This window comes from Pleurodeles waltl, chromosome 4_2 (genome assembly GCF_031143425.1).
Source record: "Pleurodeles waltl isolate 20211129_DDA chromosome 4_2, aPleWal1.hap1.20221129, whole genome shotgun sequence".
Taxonomy (NCBI): domain Eukaryota; kingdom Metazoa; phylum Chordata; class Amphibia; order Caudata; family Salamandridae; genus Pleurodeles; species Pleurodeles waltl.
The window spans coordinates 364,615,603-364,640,343 of record NC_090443.1 but is presented as its reverse complement, the minus strand read 5'-3'; the positions used below and the strand labels follow the sequence as shown (position 1 = coordinate 364,640,343).

At 46.6% G+C, this 24,741-nt stretch overlaps 1 protein-coding gene across 1 annotated transcript in view; it reads right to left on the bottom strand.

Moving 5' to 3' along the window:
* LOC138292721 (guanylyl cyclase C-like) overlaps positions 1–24,741 on the bottom strand; it is a 453,160-nt gene that overhangs the window by 395,678 nt on the left and 32,741 nt on the right. Inside the window, exons 2-4 of the mRNA XM_069231453.1 lie at positions 20,479–20,591; positions 6,341–6,408; positions 1,574–1,789 (exon numbers count right to left, since the gene is read on the bottom strand). Of these exons, the coding sequence (XP_069087554.1) occupies positions 1,574–1,789; positions 6,341–6,408; positions 20,479–20,591 (397 nt within the window). The remainder of the gene's footprint in view (positions 1–1,573; positions 1,790–6,340; positions 6,409–20,478; positions 20,592–24,741) is intronic.

Below are 24,741 nucleotides of genomic sequence, written 5' to 3'. Positions count from 1 at the left end.
CTGGTCCTGGGCATTAAGGGGGATGAGGGATGGCCCAGGTAGACGAAGATCTGGCTGCAACTAGCAGCCGGGGTTGCCAAGTGAAATATTGCAAGGAGGTGGGGAGCAAGGGGTTCCCCGGGGTTGTTGGACTGGGAGTGGGATCTGGACTGGTGCCAGCAAGCTGAACAAGTAGTCTACAAAGCAGGGGCTGCATGAGGAAGCATGAGAAAATATGGTCTAAGTGGGTTTCCTACAGAGACACGGTGGGATAATCAGGGCTGGAGTGCAGGTACCGCCCCCCCTGGACCAGGGTGTGGTAGTAATGACAGGTCTGTAGTACTGGACCTATGGGATGGTAAAGGTAAGGTGGACATGCAACACTGGCTAGTTCATTGATGATATTGTATACCTTGCATGTGATGTTTTTAAATGTGATCATGACGTGTCAAAACTGTATGCTAAGCACTGTTTGAAATAAAAAGATGTAAAAAAATACAAATGCTGAACGTGAATGTTTGCGACTGCTAAAATGCTTTATTAATCTGACCCTAAGTGCCTTAGAACAAAGGGGTGTGGGCCTTAGGTTAGAGGACTAGGGCGATGTAGGTCAAGATACAACAGGACAAGGTTTAAAGAATTATGGTTCAAGAGGCATGAGTTGCAAGTTAAACTTAGACTGTCTGTGTGGGGGACTTAAGACACAGATTAAAAAGTCAGTCACTCAAATACCATCAAGTAGCATGGATACCTCCAGTTATTCTTTTCTGTAGAGAGAACTTAATCTCTAGGTTATATCCCAGGGAGCCATAGGTATTAGCTCTCCTGAGGGAAACAGAAAGGTGATGGGTGGAATGCCTGAATTAATTTCAGCCACTGTTAATTACTTGGGGCCACATTCTAGTCCATTGTTTTATTTGTTCACCAGGGGTCTTTTGCCTCTGGACCCACACCATGTCATATACATGGCCGCAGAGGCAAAGAAGCTGTCAGGAAGCGCACTGTCAGTGCTCCCCCCAATGGCAGCCCTCTGGAGGGGGGAAAGAGGGTCCCATGGACATTCCCTTGCAGGCGGGTGCAGTCATTCCCTGCACCCACCTGCAAGGAGACCTCTAATCCTCCCTAAAAGTGCAGGCAGGTTCCCGTCTACACTGTGAAACACAGAGCGGCTTCAAAGCAGCTGCTCAGTTTTTCACATGAATGTGCTGTCCCCAGGGCAGCATGAGTTGGCAGCTGCCCAGGGGGCAAGCACAGTCATCCTAATACAGTGCATTTTCCTTGTTTGTGCCGGGCGCACATTTTAAAAGGTGCAACTGGCTCAAACAAGGAAAATATGCTGTATCTGTGATACGGCCCCAGGTCACTCCAGACAAAGACTATTCAATCATTCTTGGCCCTGCTCCAACAGAAACAGTCAGCCTGAACTGCCATGCCTTATCCCCTCTAGACAGGCGTGGAAGCAGCCTTAGACTGATTTCAGCCCACATAGGCACCCCAGGAATTAGATCCTTTGGCCAATAGCATCCCTTTTCTACTCTATCCCCTTGGAAAGGGAATGCCATTCTGGCTCTAAAAACATGACTGGAGTTCTCACCACATGCAATCCTCTGTGTGGTCAGGCTTCTTGTAAATGTAGATGGACTCCCATTTGTGGGGCTTCACTGCATGGTCGTTGAACTTCCAGAGCTCGTGAAAGAAGTACGTCAGTTTTCTGGCTGGGGTCATGACTCGGGTGAGGTTGGCATGGAAGTCACAGGACAATCCAAAGCTTCCAGCTGAGATCAAGGGCACACCTTTGTTCGCATTAAGTCTAATGAGAGGAAAGATTAGAGAATCTGCATAAAATGACGGTAACAAAATGGATGTCACAGAACCTGACATCACAGAAAGAAGATGAGCATAGAGAAAAAACACAAGCTTGGTTGGCCCCTGAGTCCCGACAGCCACAGTATTCTGAAGGATCAATCTCTAGAGGTTTAAGAACCTTCATTATGCATAAGCTCATTAAAATGAGCCCCATGCTTACATTAGCCCTATCTGCTAGAAATAGGGTCTCTAGTTGGCAGTGGTTTGCACCCTGTCCAAATAGGGACCCTCACTCTAGCCAGGGCAAGTGAGACCCACAGCTAAGATAACCCCTGTTCGCCCCCTTGGTAGCTTGGCACAAGCAGTCAGGCTTATCTCAGAGGCAATGTGTAAAGTATTTGTAGACACACACATTAACACAGTGAAAACACCACAAAAGTACTCCACACCAGTTTAGAAAAAACAAGACCAAAACAACAAAACTCCAACATACACAAGCAAATATACAAATCTTTAGAGATTAAATCTCAGTAAAGTGCTATCACAATGTCTTGATGGGGTTGTTTCCAACAGTCTGACATCACTCGCGATGGAGTGCGGGCCCGTCACAGAGTCACACGGTCGGTCACCAAGCACAGTACCTTTGAAAACAATGAGGAATCAAAGATGTTGCATGGAAGACGCGGAGCTGAGGCGTTGCTAGAGCCGGTGCAGCATTGGTTCCTTACTGCTATTGGGGAGGTGAGGCATCGGCTCCTTACTTCGAAGCAGGGGAGGTGAGGCGACCGTTCCTTACAGTTGCAGGGGAGGTGATATAGTGCTGGTGGTGAGGCTTCTGTTCCCTACGATCCAGTGGGATAGATGAATCCAGCAGGCCAAGATGCAAGGCGTCGACTTTGCGGTGTCATGATCACACCATGGGGCCACAAGTGCTGCGCAGAGTCGGAGTCATGTGTCCCAGACGTTGGGGAGACAGCACTCAGAACTCACGGTGTGGTGGGACTTCAGAGGTGCTGCAGCAGCGTCGGGCCTGTGGCATCAGTCGTGGTCGTTGCACTCAGCGGGGATGCCATGCTCTGGTGCAGCCAGCGATGGAGAGTCAGACAGCGGAATTGATTCCGAAGTTGCTCTAGAGTTGATGTACTTGGTTTCTTCTTAGTTACACCAGAACTCACTCCCACTGGGCCCAGGAACTGGATTTGGCATTACTTGGTGAGTCAGGACTCTCAGCAAGCGAGCCCAGGTGCTGGCAGATGAAGTCTTTGATGTCCCTGAGACTTCTAACAGGGACTTCTTCCTGGTAGAATGTCCTCTGCCCAGAAGTGTTCTAAAGTTGTGGTCTCAGAGGTCCAATACTGATACTCATTTCTGCCCTTGAAGTAAGCAAACTTCAAAGGAAAGTCTTTGTAGTGCACAAGACCCTGTCTTTCCTGTCCTGGCCCCAGACATACTCCAGGGGGGTTGGAGTCCGCTTTCAGTAAGGACAGGCACAACCCTATTCAGGTACAAGTGTCAGCTAGCTCCTCCCACCACTCTAGCCCAAGAAGTCCCATCAGGATATGCAGGGCATATCTCAGCTCTCTTTGTGTGACTGTCTAGAGTGAACTCCCAAACAGCCCAACTGTCATCCTGACCCAGACGTGTATTCCACAGCCAGGCAGAGGCATAGAATGTTTAAGCAAGTAAATGGCCACTTTCTAAAAGTGGCAGTTTCAAAATTACAGTTTGAAAACCAACTACACCAAGTGATGTAGTTTTAAATTGTGAGTTCAGAGACCCCAAACTCCACATCTCTTGCTACTCTCAATGGGAAAGAAAGTTCAAGGCAATTCCCATGTTACTCTATGGGACAGATAGTCCTTGCTATAGGACAAATAGAATTTAGCAGTATTTCACTATCAGGACATGTAAAACACACCAGTACATGTCCTACATTTTAAGTACACTGCCCTGTCCATAGGGTAGGCTTGGGCCTGCCTTAGGGGTGACTTAAATGTAGTAAAATAAGGTTTGGCCCTGTAAAGTGGGGGCACTTGCCAAGTTGAACTGTCTGTTAAAATTGCACACACAGGCACTGCAGTGGCAGGTCTGAGACATGTTTACTCTGCTACTCATGTGGGGAGCACAATCAGTGCTGCAGGCCCACTAGTAACATTTGATTTACAGGCCCTGGGCACACATAGTGCACTTTACTAGTATCTTACAAGTAAATCACATATGCCAATCATGGGTAAATCAATTACCAATATAGTTCAGACAGGGAGCACTTGCACTTTAGCACTGGTCATCAGTGCCCAGAGTCCTAAAGCCAGCAAAAACTAAATTCAGCACAGGATCAAAAACAGGTCAGAAGCCAAAAAGACAGGGGAAACCACAACAAGCGCTCACAGGTCTAACACGATCTCAGAAGCATGCTGTGTGCATTAGCTCGGTATCACATTTCATTGAAAAGTAATACTACAAATGAGGTTGCAATCTTTGTCCTACACTGCTGCTGGATCCCATGGTTGACCTTCAAATTCTCTAAGATTACTCAACCCCACACAGTTTTATTTTATTTCCTTATTTACTGTCTTTATATAGCAGGAAGCAGTCAGTTTCTAGGGACATGAGAAGGGATGAACAGATGTGCATCCTTATGCCAAACCACTAAAACAATTCAATCTTACAGCTGAAGCATTGTGTAAGACTGTGCCATCTTATCAAATCAAAAAGTCATACAGGTTGCTAACAGCATGCCCCTTACAAGATGGCTAAATTGATTTGTATAAGGGATCGCCTTATTTCCAAAAAAGAGTGGGCTCCAGTTTTGTAGATATTCCAGCACCTCTGCCCGCCCCAGAACCTATGGTGGTTTGCAGCTTCTTAGGGTGCCATGGGGTACCAGGACTGACAAACGCTCTCTTCCCTTGCAGGTCTCTCCTACATACGGGAAACACTTAGGAATTGGCAAGAAGTGATACTGCATTTCTCCAAAACTGGAATTGCAGGCCCCTGTTTTTTCCAGTTCTACACCCCGGGCGGGTAGGACTGTGTTTATATAAGCAGAGCATAGAATTGTATTCTGCCTCTAGGCTCCACCAGTACAGGCAGGTTCCCGACAGACAGTAGTAGGAGCGTCACCTATTAGTGAGGTGATCCAAGGGACAAATGCTGTACTTTTTCAGCCCTTGGAGGGTGAAGGGATGATTGGGGTCACCTTTGCACAAGGTGTGCACCTGTGTACATTATTATAGCCAAAAGTGAACTCCAGGCACTTTCCTTGGAGGAAGGGAGGCCTTGATGCACCTCAAGGAACCTCTGCGCAGTTAGGTGCTCAGACTGACACCTGGCTTCGAGCATGCCCATTTTAGGGCAGTGGCAATGCTTAATTTGTAAAAGAATAAGTGCCAGGGCCCAAAATATTTTCTCAGAAACCCGGCTGACGCTGCCGACTACCAGGGTTGCTAATCCCATGGCTGCCTGGTCTGGATTCCACCTCATACCTTTTTCACTCGCCCCCATACGTTATCTGCCTCTTTTCGCGCATTTCTTTTTCATCCATGCTTTTTCCATTTGTTATCGTTTCCCGTTTTTCTCTTCGCCCTCCTTTCCCACTTTTCCGCAACTCTCTTTCTTATTCTGGGTCAAAGTCTACTAATGAAAAATAATTGCGGGTCCCTAAAAAACAGTGCCGGTGAGACGCATCTGCAACCACCCACTCAAAGTAAGCACTGGGCAGCCGTCACAGTTAGAAACAGAAACATGGACAAAGAAAAGGCGCAGAGTAAGCACTAGTTCTTGAATGTCGTCAACGGTTCCGGTGGCTATGCTGTCATAATGAGACCACTCCACGGCGGGGGGCTTGAGTTGAGCGCTTGCCCACTGGACTGAACCACCCTCTACACCAAGGGATTAGCACCTGGGAACAGAAGAAAACAGAGCCAGAGCTCAATAGCTCATAGACGCATTAAGGAAGCCTTCAAAGAGAAAGGCAGTGCTGCTGCCTAGCCCTCTACCGGCCGAAAGGCCTTCCTCGAGCTACCACCAAGAAGTCTGAAGCGTACCCGGAAAAGAACCTTCTGGGTCTTAAATCCAGATGCAGAATCCAGTTCTAGCATTTCTGAGACTCCTATACAAACTGCCCCGGAGGCACATTGATAACCTTCTTCCTATTAAGCCGAACTCCGTCCCTCCCTGGGTCAGACACCTCCCAGTAAGGACAGTGAACAGAAAGGTAATGTTTACTAGCCTGCTTTAGCATATATCGCCCTCCAGTTACCAGAGGTGAAAAGCTTTGTATGTTTGAACAAATGCCGGAAACTACTCAAACCCTTACCAACGTTGGATGTAAAAAAATTGGTCTACAATGGACACACTCATCAACCTGCAAATGAAATCCATTAAGGAGCACTGATTTTAACAAATAGGAAACATATTATGGAAGCATAATATCCCACTGCTTTCTGTGCTATGCACTTTCATCTTCTCCAAAAGGGTACATTGCAGGACGGATGCTCTGTCCATCCTTGTTTACGTCCAGTGATTGACGTACAAAATATACTCTGGTACTTACGTCAGCACCTGGTAAGTTGCAAATGAACATGTAGGACCCAGGATGGTACAGCCCAGTTTCTCAGTATTCTATGAAAGAAAAAAAAATTGTCGGAAAGAGCATTTGTTTGTTAAGAAAAGTTAACCTGGTGTCAGCAAGTACAATTTGTCTATTTCATTTTTATATTATATGGGACTTCATGTATCAGGTACTATGCCCCCATAGGTATCAGAGTGCTATAGAGTGAGAGAATGTACTATTTTGCATCCAGGTGCAGTTTTCACATTGCTGTTATTATATTACATATTACAAAATGTATATTGAGAACAGCAGCACAATAGTGAGTGAGAGTTCCACAGAGGAGAGAGGGTGAAAATCTTTAAGTCTGATTTTCAAGTAGCTTCCCCAAAACACGATACTCACTATCACTCAAGCCCTCGCCACCAGTCAACTGGACTAAGAAAATATCTTCAACTTAGGAATCAAGACCCATTTAGTTCAAAGACTACAGACCATCCAAAACGTCGCAGCAAGACTCATCCTGGACATCCCTCGTCACACTCACACCACACCCACCTCAAAAAACTCCACGAGATCCTGGTTCAGATGAGATGATAGTTCAAAGTCCTCACCCATGTGTTCAAGGCCCTGCACAACTCTAAACCTGCCTGCATCAACCACCGCCTGAGATTACATAAACCCTTCAGACACCTCTGCTCTGCCCCTCTTGCGCTGGCCCTTTACCAGCATACAATGCAGCAGATCAGGAGGACTCTCCTTCTCGTACCTTTGTTGGAGTGTGTCTTTTAAAAGCAATATGAATACAAAAACTTGCAATATATTGTGTGATGAAGCTGCATAGAAAATGTGTTAACATAGAAAATAATGCACACGTTTGAAATGTGCCCACGGGGAGTGGCTATCAATGTATACGAACACTAATGAAAAGGCTTGTTAATTCTGAATTATTAAGCAAAAATATTTGAATTTGTGTTATTATATCATAATTAGGGTTATGTGTTAAGAGTTTGCTTGATTAAACAAAAGGGCTTTAACTTAGCAAGGGCTTGGGCCTAGCTGCCTGGCCTCATATTGAATTGCATTTTCTAACATGTAGTGTGTTGTTTTTCTGAAGGATACAAAGTTGTCCTTTTCCAGGAGCTATATGGGTAGCCGTAGTAAATTCTTTCTCATGAGAACCGGCTTGCTCAAGGCGATGTTCCTGCTAGATGCAACAGTGTAATTTGTAACAGGTGCAAGGTTAACTCTCCTAGGAGAAGACAATAAAGACACTGACTGGAGCGCAAAGTGTAACATTTTCTATCTGACATTCCAACCGTGGAAGATGTCAATAACATAGACCAATCCGTGACATGGGAACTGTGAACTGTGGACAATTCTAGCAAGGTGCTTACTAAATTATTGGACAGAGATAATGATGTACCAAACCTTATCCAATGAGGAATTAGGAAATAGTTAGACAGTTTTGATTTAACGGCGTGACCCAAGAAGAACCCCACCCCCAATTTTTTCCACTTTGCCATTCCCCGTTCCACCCGAGCCACTTTTCCGGACACTTTTGTCCACTCTCCTGAGTTTATTCTGAGTACTTTAAACCCATCCTCTTCCCCATTCTTGCCTGATACTAACTTCTCTACCTGAGGGAAGTGATCATTCCCTAGCTATGCTATCTTATGCGTCTTGAAAGAGACTGTGCTTTGCCTTAATACTAAATACTTTGCCCCGTCCTATATCTGCTGATGGTGAATCGACTGATGTCCTGAGGACGAAGACTGACGCTGCTTGCTGATTTGCTGGATTGGTAACTATCCAATGCAAATTGTGATTGTCTGTTTGCCTTTTCTGCTACTTTGATAGAGGCCTTAGTATAGATGTTTTCTAAATTCGTGTTCACTAAAATGTTTTGCATGAAGCCCAACATGCTAATGCTAATTTGAGGTTAGTTAAGGCGTTCACTAAGGGCCAGATGTACAAAAGGATTTTACCCATTATGTGTCTATGGGAAAAAGCTTTCGTACATATGGCCCTAAATACCTTGTGCAAATAGACAAATGACTGAGTTCCTGCTTTGTTGATTCATGTACTAATGAGACTCTGCTAAGTTGATTCATAATAATGATGTGTCTAAATATTGAATTAATTTAGTCCATGCATTGATTAAGTTGTGTTCTGATTGCTAAGTAGAAGTGTTTCTGATATGTTTTATTGATATTGAGATTAATAGACATGATATTAGATTGTAACTAATAGGGAAATAAATATCCTAACCCTTAACTAAACTGGTGTGCTTATTCATGACTGAAAGGTCATGGTGTGTTCAATTATTGATTCTTATTGATTATTTATTGATTAGTGATTGTCATTATTGGTTGTTTAATTGATTTGTTGATCGATGATGTCAATGAAATATTTCGTACTGGGAAGTCCTCAAACGCGGTCCAAAGGTTTGTCGACCTAGACGTGTCTCCTTGTAAGTTTACTTAATTAGGCTCTGACGCGCTAACACCTTGCAGCCTCCCGCTTAGGACATCCTCTACTCTACAAGAGTTCCACAGATGCTGAAAACCTGTCTCTTCATATTAAACCCTGGACCTCGCCAGCAACTGGATACCCTTAAAGGGGACAAATCGCCCTCTACAAGTCGACTGATTGATTGATTGTCACTATCATGGTACATTAGGTGACGTGACAGTTTCAATAGCAGTCGTCTAGGACAATGTGTTTGACATTTATCCTGACTTACTGTAATGAGTATATGTGACAGGTGTTTCTGTCAATCCTGGGTGGACCCTAGGAAGCAAAGTCTAAAATATGGATGGCACTTCCAACCTTGACAAAAATGGGAGAATGCCATTTACAAGCTGGACATTAGGCTATAGTCTCAACTGCCTTTTGTGTTGACCTCTTACTCAGTCCTTGTTTGTTAATTTAACCAGATCCCTTCTACAAACTCTACTAGATATTACCTCGGCTGCTTATTGCTTCTGCCTAATAATTCAATACTTCTCTGGCTAAACCACAGATCACCAACCGTCTCGCTCGAGCAGACCTCATGGTATTTGTAGTGTCCTGCTGGACCCATACATGCGTTCTCGCATGTACCAGTTTACCAGCCACTCCCAAAGGGCTGGCCTTTACTCTTACCCCACACCCATCCAACACAGGCATCATCGGTCAGGTGACCCTGTTAATAAAGGAACCAGAGCACTCGTGCTCGGGGCCAGTTAACTACCATTCACACCAGTGTCTGTGTCAGTCATTATTTAGCATGTAGGGCTAGGGCCCACAACATTATATTGGTGACGAATGTGGGATCCTGACCCCCCACACGGTACCACCTCGCAGCTCACCTCCAGCCAGCCCTGTAGAGGAGATCAGGATCAGCACTGCAGCTGCAGCCCTCTACCACAAAGGAGGAGAAAAAAGCAACTGTTCGTCTCCTACCCCTCGCTTTATCAGCCGCCACCTAGTGTGAGGGTGGAGAAGTGACAGCAGCACTATCGGCAGGACGCTGATGAAGGATGAGCCCAGCAAAGTATTTCAGGGCCCACAACACCCTATGTCCCATGCCAGGTGAAGTGCCCATAGGTGCTCATGCCTGTCATCTGTCCTGGTAAGAGGAGAAGGGAGCAGCGCCCTGCCAATAAAGTGAGCCATGCATGCACAGCCCCAGCAAGGTCAGCGTTGAACTGTTACTGTAGGGAAGCGGAGGGTGACCTCCACACCTCCTTCCCTATGCACAATGCGCCAGAACCAACAGACACCGCTGCTGCAGCAATAACGAAGATTGGGAGCGTCACCACAGCTCTGAGGACACAGACACAAAAGACTGCAGTGGCACCCACTGTGAGGCCGCTCCCTGTTTGGGCTAGAGCTCTGTCGGGGATAAATGAGCTGAGTCCGAGGTGTGCTGAGGAAGAACATCGAGAGCCCGTAACAACACTGTGCGTCCCCAAACCTGCACCAGCAACATCAGCATGAGCAACATGGCCTGCAGCACTAGAAAAGTTTCCATAGACTTGTGAAGTGGTTACACTGGCACCCAAGCTAATAATTTGTGCAATAGGTGAGCCGCCCTGCCGACTGGTGTTAGCAAAGAGCCTGCAGTGCAACAATCTCACCGCAGGCAGCAAACACAGGGCAGTACTGATGACTGAAGCCACACCTGCATTTTTAAAAAAACCCTACTCTACAACACCGGCAGTGCCCCAGCTACAGGAGGAAATAATAAGAGAACAAAGGGGCTGCAGCGTCCTTTGGCAGTCAGCCCGTCCCAGTGAGTGAGCCTTCATCCTTTCAAGCTGCCAGTCTGGCAGCCACCAACAGTCCTGACAGAGGCCGCATTCTGGGCCTTTTCATACTGCCAAGACTCTTGCCCCAGTGTGGTGCGCACCTGTAGCACCACCTAGTGGTGGCTTATTGCATGGCACCTGGCATCAATAGCAACTTGCACATTTGAAAGAGACAAGCCTCCTGGTATTGAACAAGAGCCGGCACTGCCCCATACACAGTGAGACAGGCCCTATGGCTCTGTCACACATTGCCAGCAAGAGCTGAATCAGCGGGAAGGAATGGTTCGGGCGTGGAGCCACAAACCTGTGTCTCCACCCAGTTAATCTCAGAAGGCGGTAACAGGCGACTAACAGCAAACCTGAACAGCAGCCATGTTTTACCCGTGCACAGACTCACCAGAGGTGGGCAGTGACTTGCACAGCTCCCCATCTCTAATGCTGCAACAGAGACAATGGCTATACAAGAGCACCGAGAGTGGCTGAGCAGCACCGCACACCCCCTGGTGGCCACCTGCTGCCACTGCATGCCGCCAGAAAGCTGCCCCGGCCAAAGAAAAGAAACTGACTGCCTCTTTCCGTGAAGAGGGAGGAGACCATTGTGCGCCCTGTGGTGGCAGGCCACAGCAAGAGTAAAGACACAGGGAGCCAGCAGAGGGCACCCTGGAAAAGACTATGCATACGCATCACCAGTGCTCCCCAGAGACAAGAGAGGAGGAAAGGCCTAGTGTGGCCCGAATGCAGGTAGGAGACTGTTTACACCCCAAATGCAAGTAGCACTGCCCTGCATCAGCCCATAGATTCTTCAGGGAGTACCCCACAATGCCTAAAGACTGAGTAGCATGCCCCCTAGTGGCAAGCTGCCACCACCACAAGGAAGAGAAGGCCCTCGCCTCCCACTGTGATCCCGTGTTCCACCCTGTGTACTTTGGCCAGGTGAAGGAAAGTATGGAAGATGCTGCAGACCGGATCAAAGAAAGTAAACCTACCTTCACAGCCATCCAAAATGACTGACGCACTTGTGAGAGGGGAAGCAAGGAACGAGCAGCAACTTGTCCCCAAAGCCACACCATTACCTACCTGTATCCAGCCACTGGCTGCTGACTCAGCAGAGACACTGCCAAGAGAAATAACGGCTGTTCCAGTTGCCACCTCACAGTCAGGAAAGACCCTTGTCCCTCCTGGCACTGGGAGAGATTAATTGTCCAGTAACAATCTTCTAGCTCCACCTGCACCTGAGTCCTGTTGGCAAGCACACCAGACCATGTGTCATCAACCCTTGCGTTTGCATGAATGGCTTGGCTGTGGTTTCTGTCAGTGATCCTGCAGCAGCCCCCCTGTGGCCCACCTGCAGCCCAGCACAGTCCACATGGTCCTGTGGTGACCCATCAAAAAGGGCCTCAAGGAAACTCACACACGAGAGATGGTCTGGAAGCTGCTTCACTGGCAAGGTAACAGGAGGCACCAGGGCATCAGAGGAAGACGTCAAAACATCACTGAGGTCGTTCCAGTCCTAACAAAGTTGTCCTTGACAGAGTAAAAAAACCCCACAGAGTAAGCTCTGCAGCGGACTCCACCGTCGCTCCTGAAGCCCATGTTTGAACTTTTGACACCAATCGCATCACTGCAAGAGCACGAAAAAATGATCAACATTGCGTGAGTGGACTTTGACCCAACTGACATGCTGTCCAAGGATCCGGATTCCATCTCTACCGTGTTCATGCCCAGAGGGATCTGGTTAAACCATGGACACCTGCAGAGATGCCCGAGTGCTCCCAGCTGCACTTGTCTACTTTTCCACTGCTGTCTTGTGGACTGCCTCTCAAGGCTGAGAGACTAAGTGGTGTCTAATGTGCATTTGTTTTATTCCCACAGGCTGGACTCATTTTTATTTTAAATACATTTTGGAAGGAATGTAGTGTCCTGCTGGACACATATGTGTGTTCTAGCATGAATGAGTTTACCAGCCACTCCCTGAGGGCTGGCCTTTATTCTCACTCCACACCCAACCAACACAGGAGTCACCGGTCAGGTGACCCTGTCAATAAAACAACTCGTGTTCAGGGCTAGTTAACTACCATTTAGCCATTATTTAGCATGTGGGCCTAGAACCCACAATATTACTGTATCTGCCGTTGACTTAAAGCTGGCCAAAGAGCTAGGGTTGTGTTGTTCCTGTGTTGACACTGAGTTATGTTTTCTGGTGGGTTGGCACTGCCAGTACCTGCAGGGATTTTGTTTCTTCTTGGTTGACCCCATATTATACCTCCTAGTGGCATAGCACTGTCACCAGGAGCTAGGCTTCTGTCATTCCTGGGTTGACTACACATTGTACTTACTCCTAGTACCACCACCACCAGGGACTGGGATTCTGTTGCTTCTGGGGTGATTGCATTTAATATTTCATTCATACTATTACAAAATGGTAGATATATGCTTGCATGACCACTGGCACAATCGCTCTCATGATCACTACATGACCGTAAATGCAGTCACTTAAATAAATGCTTACATACCAGATTCCATAACATTTTAAGAAGATATGGTATAATAGATTACATGCCTGTTTGTTATAGATTTATATTACAGATTCTATAAGAAATTATATGCAAACTACTTGCAAAATGTGTGGCAATTCTGTAATAAATAGTGAGTAAAAGTCTTTGTGACTATTTGTACCAGCATGCATTGAGGAGGATTGGGACAGTCTTGCCATAAAAAGTGTGTTCCAATTGTTAAGAAGAGGAGTTGATTTGTTTTCCGAAGTCTGGGGTAAGCACCCAGCAGCTGTGCTGGTATTAATCCAAGAACACTACAGCAGAAAGACACTGCCCTGCCACCAATGCTTTTCCTTTTGAAGAATACTGAAAGTATGAAACGTGTGTTGAGTGTTAGCAACTACTGGGCTGTTCCTGATCATATAATCCAATACTTTCTCCAGAGCATTCTGGTTAGAAATGGGATCTCTGGTTGGCAGTCAGTTTGCACTCTGTCCAAGCAGGGACCCTCACTCTTGTCAGGGAAATGGAGAAACACACTTAGATAACCCCTGCTTACCCCCTTTGTAGCTTAGCACAAGCAGGCAGGCTTATCTCAAAGGCAATGTGTAAAGTATTTGTACCAACACACACAGTAATACAGTGAAAATACTACGAAATGGACACCACACCTGTTTAGAACAATAGGTAATATTTGTCTAAATCAAACAAGACCAAAATGACAGAAATCCAATGTACACAAGTCAAGATAAGAATTTTCAAAAGAATAAGAGTCTTACTCTATAGAAAACAATGGAAATGTTGATGTTACACAAAGTACCTGGTTTGCCTAAAAAATAAAGTTGCATGGGCGAGCGTGCGAAGGAAAAGTCAGCGATGGACCGATTTCTTACTCGCAAGTGAGGCCGTGCGTCGTTTTTTCTCCCTTTCTCCTTCGCAAGAGAGCGATGTGTCAATTTTAGGACAGGGCACCTCGGATCGACGCAGGTACACGATAACTTTGACGCCCAACAATGAGACGCAAGAAATCGGGTTGCACAGTGTTAGAAAACTGCGCTGTATGGGGTTTGCGTCATTATCAGCAGCTGCAAGCTGCAGTTGTGTAGTTTCTCTAATGCATCGATCTCCCAGCTGCAATGCAGGTGGAGCGTCAACTCTAGCTGCGATGCGGGTGGCAAGCCGTTTTTCAGCCACATTGCAGGTGGTGCATCGAATATGTCCTGCACTGTGTTCTGTGCATAGGTTTCAGTCCTTGTTCTGCCAACTTCACCTTTCAAGGGCCCAGGGACTGGATGGAGCACCACTTGACAGGGCAGAAGTCTCAGCAGAGAGTCCAGGTGCTGGTTAGGAAGTCTTTGTTGACCCTGAGATTTCAAAACAGGAGTTCAGTCCAAGCCCTTGGAGATTTTTCTCAAGCATGAATGCACAACAAAGTCCAGTTTTTGTCCCCTTTCACAGGCAGAAGCAGCAACTGCAGGATAGCCCTACAAAGCACATTCACAGGCAGGGGCAGCACTTCTCATCAGCTCTTCAGCTCTTTTCCTTGGCAGAGTTTCCTCTTGAATCCAGAAGTCATCTAAAGTCTGAGGTTTTGGGTCCAATACTTATACCCTTTTATGCCTTTGAAGTTGCCCAACTTGAAAGAAAAGTCTCTGTTGTTTACAGGATCCTTCCTTGCCCAGGCCAGGCCCCAGACACACACCAGGGGGTTGGAGACTGCATTGTGTGAGGGCAGGCACAGCCCATTCAGGTGTAAGTGACCACTCCTCCATCCACTCTAGCCCAGATGGCTCATCCAGATATGCAGGCTACACCCCAGCTTCCTTTGTGTCACTGTCTATAGGAGATTCACAAACAGCCCCACTATCTGACCCAGACAGGGGATCCACAAACAGACAGAGTCACAGAATGGTTTAAGCAAGAAAATGCCTACTTTCTAAAAGTGGCATTTTAAAACTAACAATCTAAAAACCAACTTCACTAACAGTTGTATTTTTCAATTGTGAGTTCAGAGACCCCAAACTCCACATTTCTATCAGCTTTCAAAGGGAAACTGCACTTTAAGGATATTTAAAGGCAGACCCCATGTTAACCTATGAGAGAGATAGACCTTGCAACAGTGAACCCCGGATTTGGCAGTATTTCACTGTTAGGATATGTAAAACAAATCAGTACATGTTCCACCTCTAACATACACTGCACCCTGTCCATGGGGCTAGCTAGGGCCTGCCTTAGGGGTGCCTTACATGTATAAAAAGGAAAGGTTTAGGCCTGGCAAGTTTAAAACTGCACACACAGACACTAAAGTGGCAGATCTGAGCCATGTTAACAGGGCTCCTCATGTGGGGGGCACAATCAGTGCTGCAGACCCACTAGTAGCATTTGATTTACAGGCCCTAGGCACCTCTAGTGCACTTTAGTAGGGACTTACTAGTAAATCAACTATGCCAATTATGGAAAAGCCAATTACACATACGATTCCACATAGGGAGCAGTTGCACTTTAGCACTGGTCAGCAGTGGTAAAGTGCCCAGAGTAACAAGAACAACAAAAGCAGAGTCCAGCACACAGCAACAACCTGGGAAGTAGAGGCCAAAAGTATAGGGGAGACCACGTTAAGGATGCCAGGCCTAGCAGTATATAAAGGACTATTTGGCACTACACATACCAGTATGCATTGGGGATGACTAGGAGACTCTTGCCAGGATTAATAGAAAACCCCACCTCTGGTTAATTGCTAAACAGCATTGCGAATTGTAACTCAATTTGTATGACAAGTGTCTACAATAGTGTAAAGTGTCCCATGCAAGAGTGTGCTACCTGCCCACAAACCACTCAGCATGTAGAAACATACCATTTAAACTCAAAACACACAACATATTTAACTTCCATATATAAGGAATTGCAAACTGCATGACTCTGCATGACAACAGCATGACAAAATGTAACCAGTCGCAGCTCGCCGTGCGGCGGCGCACTGGGGGGGAGGTTTGGGGGAACAAAATAAACATAAAATTTTTAAAAAAACATATCTGCCTCGCTGATGCCACACCACTGCTCCTTCTTCCTGGTCACAGGAGGCACAGTCTCCCAGCCTGCCCTGCGGCCAGTCCTAATGCTGCATGAAAACAGCGTTAGGATTGGCTGGAACTCCTTGGTTGGGCACTCCCAGGCAAACTGGGAGCCTGTGCCTACTCTCTCCAGCCCAGCAACACAGTGCTGGGCTGGAGAGAGCACAGTGTGCATGTGTGTTTGGCCAGCCTGAGACAGCCAAACATACATGTGCACTCAGGGGGAGTGCACAGTGCACTCCCCCTTGTACCCTTCACCCCCCATGGCCAAGTCCCTTTAACAATGAAACGATAATAAACATAGTTTATTATCACTTCGCTGTTAAAGGTTTGCAGCGGCTGCTACTGGCGGGGGTGACACTCCTCCACCACAGAAGAGGAGCCATCGCTGAATGTAACCCTATGTATGAGTAAATCACCAACAGTTGGCTTCCATAGAGTACAGTGACAACTGTTCAAATAGTGCTCCAGCTCCTCATCAGGGGATAGTAAGAGCTGTTTAAATGCACACACAACACTACAGCAGATCCTACCACGCCATACCTTACCATACTATATTTTAAATATTACGTTCCAAAGTTCCATTGGAAAACGTTACCTCAGACCACTAACATGTTTCCCACTGAACTAGTGACTTTAATTGGGAGGAACCCCCCTTTCCCCTCATAAGGCATGACTGACTCTACAAAGCCACCAAAAGTTGTTCCTCAACTATCCATGTGAGCCATAAAGGCCAGTTACCCACCAGTTGTCACACCCTTTACCAAATGGGAAAATTGTAACTCTCAACGGTAGCAGGAGAAGTGCTTCTGCCAACCCACATCAAGTGGGGTACTATTTTTAAAGGAAAAAGTGTGATAACACTGTGTGGTAGGAATTTTGAGCATTTTCACAGATTGTGGAATTTTCCTCAAAGAAATATGATGGGCATGTGTTATTTTTACCAAAGTTTGAGACTTACAGGGCCTTGTGGGCACATATGGGCAATTGGATCAAAGCAGGTCACACCACTCTGGACTTCTATGGGTGTTACACGCGATTCACTCAATACTATCCATTGGCTTTATACTGTCCAGATACCAACCATCCCTGGAGCACCGGACCCACTCAGTATCTTCATGGGACATTGTTCTTTCTCAATACCAACCAACAATGGGGCACTATACTCACTCAAAACCACTGTTGGACATTCTAGTCTGTCAATACCAACCCTCACTGGAGCGCCAGAGTCAAAATACCATCCTTGGACAATGGCACTTTATGAATACCAACTATCACTGGGACTCTAGACTCACTCAATACCATCTTTGAAAATGAAATACTCTCAGTGTCAACCAACACTTGGAAACTAGACTCACTCATTACCATCTTTGGACATTAAACACTGTCTGTGCCAACCATCAATGGGACCCTAGAGCAGTGGTCTTCAAAATGTTAATGCTGCCCCCCATGAGAAAAAATCATCTCCCCCTTCTGTTTTTTCTACAATTATTCTATTGCATTGGCAATGTTTAAATATGTCTAGACTTATTTAAACATTGCAGCTAAGTGTTGTTACTGTTTTAAAAATGCAATCAAATACATGATGCCAAACATACTATTCTGGTCAGCAGGCCTTGTGTAAAAGTATCCACAGTGTGTTTGATAGAAGTGGGGGTGGGGCAGGGGTTTTGAAGAGTATTTGGAGCGCCTTCCCTTTAGACACATACTCCCAGCTTGGGTATAAATGACAGAACATGTTAGTGATGGCCCATCATACAGCGGTTTACTGCTGCTTATTCTTTTCAGTTTAAAACAAAACCCTGTTATCAGCATAATGCTTCTTTTAGACGGAGCCTTGCACCACCCGATCATTTGAAGCCCCACAGTTTGAAGACCCCTGCCCTAGAATCAATACCCCTCCTTGACTCTATATTCTCTAAATACCAACAACCACTGAGACAATAGACTAACTCAATAGCATCCATAGACTTTATAGTCTGAGATAACCCTAAGAAGCAATGAATCAAGACGCTAACTGGTATACTCCCTCCTCTGCTGCACCAATAGGTCACGCGCTATTACGTTGGTGGAAGCTAGTTAAGTGTCAGGTCATCTTCAAAAGGCAGCCCTGAGCCTACACACATCTGGGGCCGTATTTATACTCTGGTTGCGCCGAATTTGCGTCGTTTTTTTCGACGCAAATTCGACGCTAAACTAACGCCAACTAACGCCATATTTATACTATGGCGTTAGACGCTTCGGGCGCCAAAGTGCCCGGAGTGTGCGTCATTTTTTAGCATGAACCCCTTCCTTGCGTTAATGATATGTAAGGGAGGCGTTCCCGTCTTAAAAAATGACTCCCAGGCCTTTACGTGGAATTTATACTCCCGGGCAAAAATGACGCCCGGGAGTGGGCGTGGCCAAAAACGGCGCATTTGCGCCGCTTTTTAACGCCTGGGTCAGGGATGGCGTTAAGGGACAAGTGGGCTCAAAATGAGCCCAGAGTGCCCTCCCCTGCCCCCAGGGACCCCCCCTGCCACCCTTGCCCACCCCAGGAGGACACCCAAGGATGGAGGGACCCATCCCAGAGACATTAAGGTAAGTTCAGGTAAGTATTTTTTTATTTATTTTTTGTGGCATAGGGGGGCCTGATTTGTGCCCCCTTAATGCCACTATGCCCAATGACCATGCCCAGGGGACATAAGTCCCCTGGGCATGGCCATTGGGCAAGGGGGCATGACTCCTATCTTTACAATGATAGGAGTCATGTTGATGGGGGATGGGCGTCGAAAAAAAATGGCGCAAGTCGGGTTACGACGATTTTTTCGACGCAACCTGACTTGCCCCATTTTAAGACGCCCATACGCCATTTTCCCCCTACGCCGGCGCTGTCTGGTGTACGTGGTTTTTTTCCACGCACACCAGGCAGCGCCGGTCTGCTAGCGCCGGCTAACGCCATTCAATAAATACGGCGCCCGCATGGCGCTTCAGAATGGCGTTAGCCGGCGCTAATTTTTTTGACGCAAAACTGCGTTAGCGCAGTTTTGCGTCAAAAAGTATAAATACGGCCCCTGATACTCTGCCACCTTGCAAAAGGGAATAGGAATTTGATCTAATGGACTTACTGACTGCTAGTTTGACCCACAGAGACATACTCATTTACACCATGCAGTACTTTTTCCAAAATAATATATTGCAAGTATAACTTCGCATTTAATAACTGTGTTAATAATTGTGTTAAGCTTTATAGTGGTGCCAACCCAGAAATAATTTTCTATCACGCAAAGGCCTTGATTACTCTACCCAAGGATCAGGGGTAACCCAAGGTATCTTTTTTAACGTATGCATTCCGAGTAACTATCACGTTAGTCAAGATTGCTGGCAGTGCCCACTTTGAAACGTTCGCTACACTGGCTATTTTATCTCGTGGGGCATTTCCCTGGTGGGCTGGAGCGTCTGCAGCAGTGATTAATTTGATCCGGTGGTTACCTGTGGGGACCTAATTTTAGGGACCGGTACTTCTTTTTCTTCATCATCATACATTGGCCGGGAGAAAGGTGGAAACACAAACACAGAGGAAAGAAGGAGAAAGACGAAGATGGGAAAACCGTCAAAAAAGTAAACAAGCAGGAAAGGTGTATTCAAGACTATACATTCGGCTGGCACTTGTTCTTTTACAGATGTAGGCACTGGTCTAGAGCCCGGTTTATGAAGTACCAGTGCCACGGTTGGCAGCTCTGTCACTTAATTGCAGCAGGCAGAGAGAGGTTCATTCCAGAGAGAAATTAGACAAATAGAGCAGAGTGAAAGAGAATGGGAAGAAAAGGGGGAGGGATTGGATAGAGCCGGAGAAATGAGATAAGAGAGAGACAGAAAATGGATGGACGGAAAGAGGGACAGAATTGGGAAGAAAGGGGCGGGCTGGTGTGAACATTTTTGCCAAGGTCTTTTGGGGATCCTAGTCTGGCCCTTTATTTGTCTACATGTCGCAAGCCCCATTTCTATTTCTGTGAGGCGAAATAGGGGGTTTGTAGTATGCAGACCAGAATCATAAAATCAATTGAAGCAGTAGCAGAGAGTACCAGATACACAGAGGCTACCCAGGCCTCGGAAGAAGTCTGTCACTGTTACGGTGCTTTAGACTTTCTAAATCCATCCTTTTGACCATGTCACTGTGAGTACCAAGACTGGGACACTGTATAACGATTAGAATTATTTGTTTAATAGTAATACATCCTACCCTATCTGGTCCACGCCTCAGTGGCACTTCAGTTGCCAGAACCAATCGTGGTACTTGCCTGGAGCTCCTTTAGCTGTTCCACGCCCTCACACGAGGTGGAGACACACCCTTTAGACGCATAGATGGAGATGTCGAAGCCATGGTAGGTGGCGTTCAATGTGATATTTCTTCCTAAACAGGAACAGGAATGAGAATGGGATTAGGGAAGAGAATTCTGAGGAGTTCGTAATAGGCCCAAGTGTAATCTGTGTAAATTAAGTCAAACTACACAAAGAGGGTCATTATGACCCCGGCGATCGGTGTAAATATGGAGGAAAGTACTGCCAACAGGCAGGTGGTACTTTTCTCCATATTAAGACATTGGCGGTTTGGCTAAAGCCAAACCACCAATGTACCACAACAACCGCCACAGCCGTCACTTCTGCCTGTGGGATTATGACCCCGCCTACCGCCATGGTTTTCGTGGCATCCTTACCACCACGAAAACCATGGCAGTAGGCACTATCAGTGACAGGGAATTCCTTCCCTGTCACTGATAGAGGTCTTCCCTGCCCTTCTCCCCCTCCCCTGGTCCCCCTCACCCCCCTTCCATTCCAGACCCCCCACCCCCTACATGCCCCTCCCTTCATACACACACACATGCATACACACACCCATTCCTACATTCATCCACACATGTATACATCCATTCACACACACACCCGCTCACATTTACATACATAAACGCACACACATTCACACAGCTCAACACACACGCACTCACACATCCATACATGCACACACACAGTACACGCAACACACACCCACATACACGCACGCACAGACATACACACACACCCCTAAACACACACACAACACCCCCCTCCCCTGTTGGAGCACCTGACATACCTGTTGTCAGGGGGTCTTCCAGCAGGAGAGAGGACGGGGCGCTGCTGCCAGCAGCAGCGTCCGCCAGCAGAATACTGCCAGACCATATTATTGTCAGAATACGACCGGGCGGTCTACTGGCGTGGCGCTGCTGCTGGCAGCAGCGCCACCTTATCGCCATTCGCCGGCATGGCCACAGCCAGATTTCTGCCATCCTTCTGGTGGAAATCCGGCTGTGGTCATATTCCGTTGAACGGCTGGTAGCCTTGGCGACGGTCTTTTGGCGGCCGTCGCCGCGGCAGTAGGTTTTTTTTACCGCCAATGTTATAATGAGGCCGATAGTTTCGACCAGTATCTCGACTAACTTTTCTAAGCAAGGTTAAATCTCACATAAAAAAGTTACTTGAGTTACAGCAGGAAACTGGTTTGAGCCGAAAATGGCTTTCAGTGAGATACTTCCTGATTAAACCCTTTTCCTGTGGACCATAATGATGCAAAACTGGGCATTAAGTGAAATTGCAAATGCTTTGAACACTTTGCGCAGCTAGAAATTTAGGGATTACGCAGGATTATGCCCATGCGGTGAAATGTGTAGGAAACGGTGCAATCTGTGTTACCGTATGTATTGGTCAAATATTTGACCTCGTCAGAGATGCTTTAAGAGGATCTAAACAGACAGGAGCAATTCTCCCACAGTGAAATAGATTCAAATACAAAACAGGTAATTTAATGTTGTGCACAATAATAATCCTTGCTTATTCTGTTTCATTTTCTCCTTGTGTATTTGTTCGCCTATGACTTTAGTTCTCCTAAAATGGACATTTTAAGAGGTAGGGATCTTTGTCAGCTTTCCCAACATGTGGTATTGGACACATCATGGCTGAAGCTACACAAGCTTCCACATGTGGCTCTACCAATAGTTTCAATAGATTACCAATGCAAATGACAATCCCTTCTTATTTATGAATGCTCTCCTGCCATCACCACATCAACACAGAGACAAAAGACCACACAGGATATAAAACACAGGAAGACTTTGAGGTTTGCGCATAGAGAATTTACAAAGAAACACCAGTGTCCTTCACTCATTCATATTTTAAATTTGTTTGATTTCTACCTCTATGTTGCACATGTTCTATTTTTTTACCGTCCCTGTGCAAACCCCTGTTTGTGCAGGGATCGTATTTCCAAGAATGCACTGCTACCGCACTATGCAATTATCTGCGGTGATAAATTCCACACACTGACAGGTCAAACCTGCTGAAATGTACTAGTAACTACTGGAAGACACAGAATTCATATGGTAACCATGGAATCCCACGTTATGCCCCATTTTTAGGTTGAGCGAGCAAACGCTTTGACCTGTTAGTATTGTGGGCTTTTAACCCAGCCCATCTCACGCCCATCACTTTGACTCGTTCGTGGGCTTGTCTTTCAGAATTCACTTGATGTCTTTTGTAAATGCTTTACATGTGTCCCGCCTTAAGGCTCTTTTTGTCACCCCTTGCAGACTTCCACTGTTACATGAATAATTGCACAGTTGCTGATACACTTCAGAGTGGGCGAACTATTTGTTTTCTTTTGTCTCGTCGCTGCATGGAGGTCATGGCGCTCACAGCACGAACAAGCACAACAGCATGAACTGGTTGTATGAATCCTACCTGTTTATTCATAATATTTTGAACAGATACAATTCACTTTTAACTTTCCTTCCACCTTCGTGAAAATAAGATAAGCTCTTTATTTGGTATATTTTTTATGCTGTTGAGCCCCTTGTAGACACAAAATAAACAAAAAATAAAGTGCCTGCGGCCTGGCTGCCTGGTGTTTATTCCATCCTACCTTGGCAAATTGAGTTTTCTGTCCCTCCAGCTGACACAAAGCATAGCATAACATAAAATAATATAACACAACATTGCATAGCATAACATAACACAAAGTAGCCTAGCATAACATAACACAGCATAGCATAACATAACATCACACAACATAACATAATCTAACACACAATAGCATAGCATAACACACCATAGCATAGCATAACACAACATAGCATAAAACAACATAGCATTACATAACAGAATATAACACAGCATAGCATAACACAATACAGCACATTACACAGCAGAACATAACACAATTTAGCATAGCATAACATCAATCAATCAATCAATCAAAGAAATTTGTAGATCCGCACTACTCACCCGTGAGGGTCTCAAGGTGCTGAGGGGGAGGGGGAAACTTGGGGGGAGGGAGGGGCAGGGAGGGTCACTGGTCGAACGGCCAAGTCTTGAGGTTCTTTCAGAAGACCAGTAGGTCTTTGGTTTTGCGAAGGTCGGTGGGGAGGGAGTTCCAGGTTTTGGGGGCGAGGTAGGAGAAAGACCTGCCTCCTGTGGTGGTGTGCTGGATGCAGGGGACTGTGGCTAGGGCGAGGTCGGCTGATCGGAGGTTGCGTGTGGGAGTGTGGAAGTTTACCCTTTCATTGAGGTAGGTTGGGCCGGTGTTGTGGAGGGATTTGTGTGCGTGGATGAGGATCTTGAATGTGATTCTCTTGTCCATGGGGAGCCAGTGAAGGGATTTGAGGTGTGGTGAGATTCGTTCGTGGGGGGGTAGGCCAAGGACGAGGCGCACGGCTGTGTTCTGGATTATTTGGAGTTTGAGTGTGGTGCCGGTGTAGAGGGCGTTGCCGTAGTCCAGTCTGCTGCTGATGAGTGCGTGGGTGACTGTCTTTCTGGTTTCTGGGGGGATCCATTTGAAGGATTTTTTTAGAGTGTGGAGTGTGTGGAAGCAGGAGGAGGTAAGAGCATTGATTTGCTGTGTAATGGAGAGGAAGGGGTCGAGGATGATGTTGAGGTTGCGTGCGTGGGTTGCGGGGGTGGGGGTCGTCCCATGTGGTTTTGCTGGGGCCAAAGATGATGATTTCGGTTTTGTTTGAGTTGAGCTTGAGATGGTTAGTGGTCATCCAGTTGGCGGTGTCTAGGAAAGCGGCGTGTAGGTTGGTTTTAGCGTTGGTGGGGTTGCGGGTGAGGGAGAGGATGAGTTGGGTGTCATCTGCATAGGAGAGGATAGTGATTCCGTGCGCTCGGAGAATGTTGGCTAGGGGGATCATGTAGATGTTGAAGAGTGTGGGGCTGAGGGAGGACCCTTGGGGGACTCCGCAGGTGATCTTGGTAGTGCTGGAGTGGAAGGGTGGAAGGCGGACTCTCTGGGCTCGGTTGGTGAGGAATGAGGTGAGCCAGTCTAAGGCTTTATGGCGGATTCCTATGTTGTGGAGACGTGTGTGGAGTGTGTGGAGTGTGTGGTGGCAGACGGTGTCAAAAGCTGCGGAGAGGTCTAGGAGGATGAGTGCGACGGTCTCGCCTTTGTCGACTTTGGTCCTGATGTTGTCAGTGCATGCGATGAGAGCGGTTTCTGTGCTGTGACACAACATAACACAACACAGAATAGCATAACA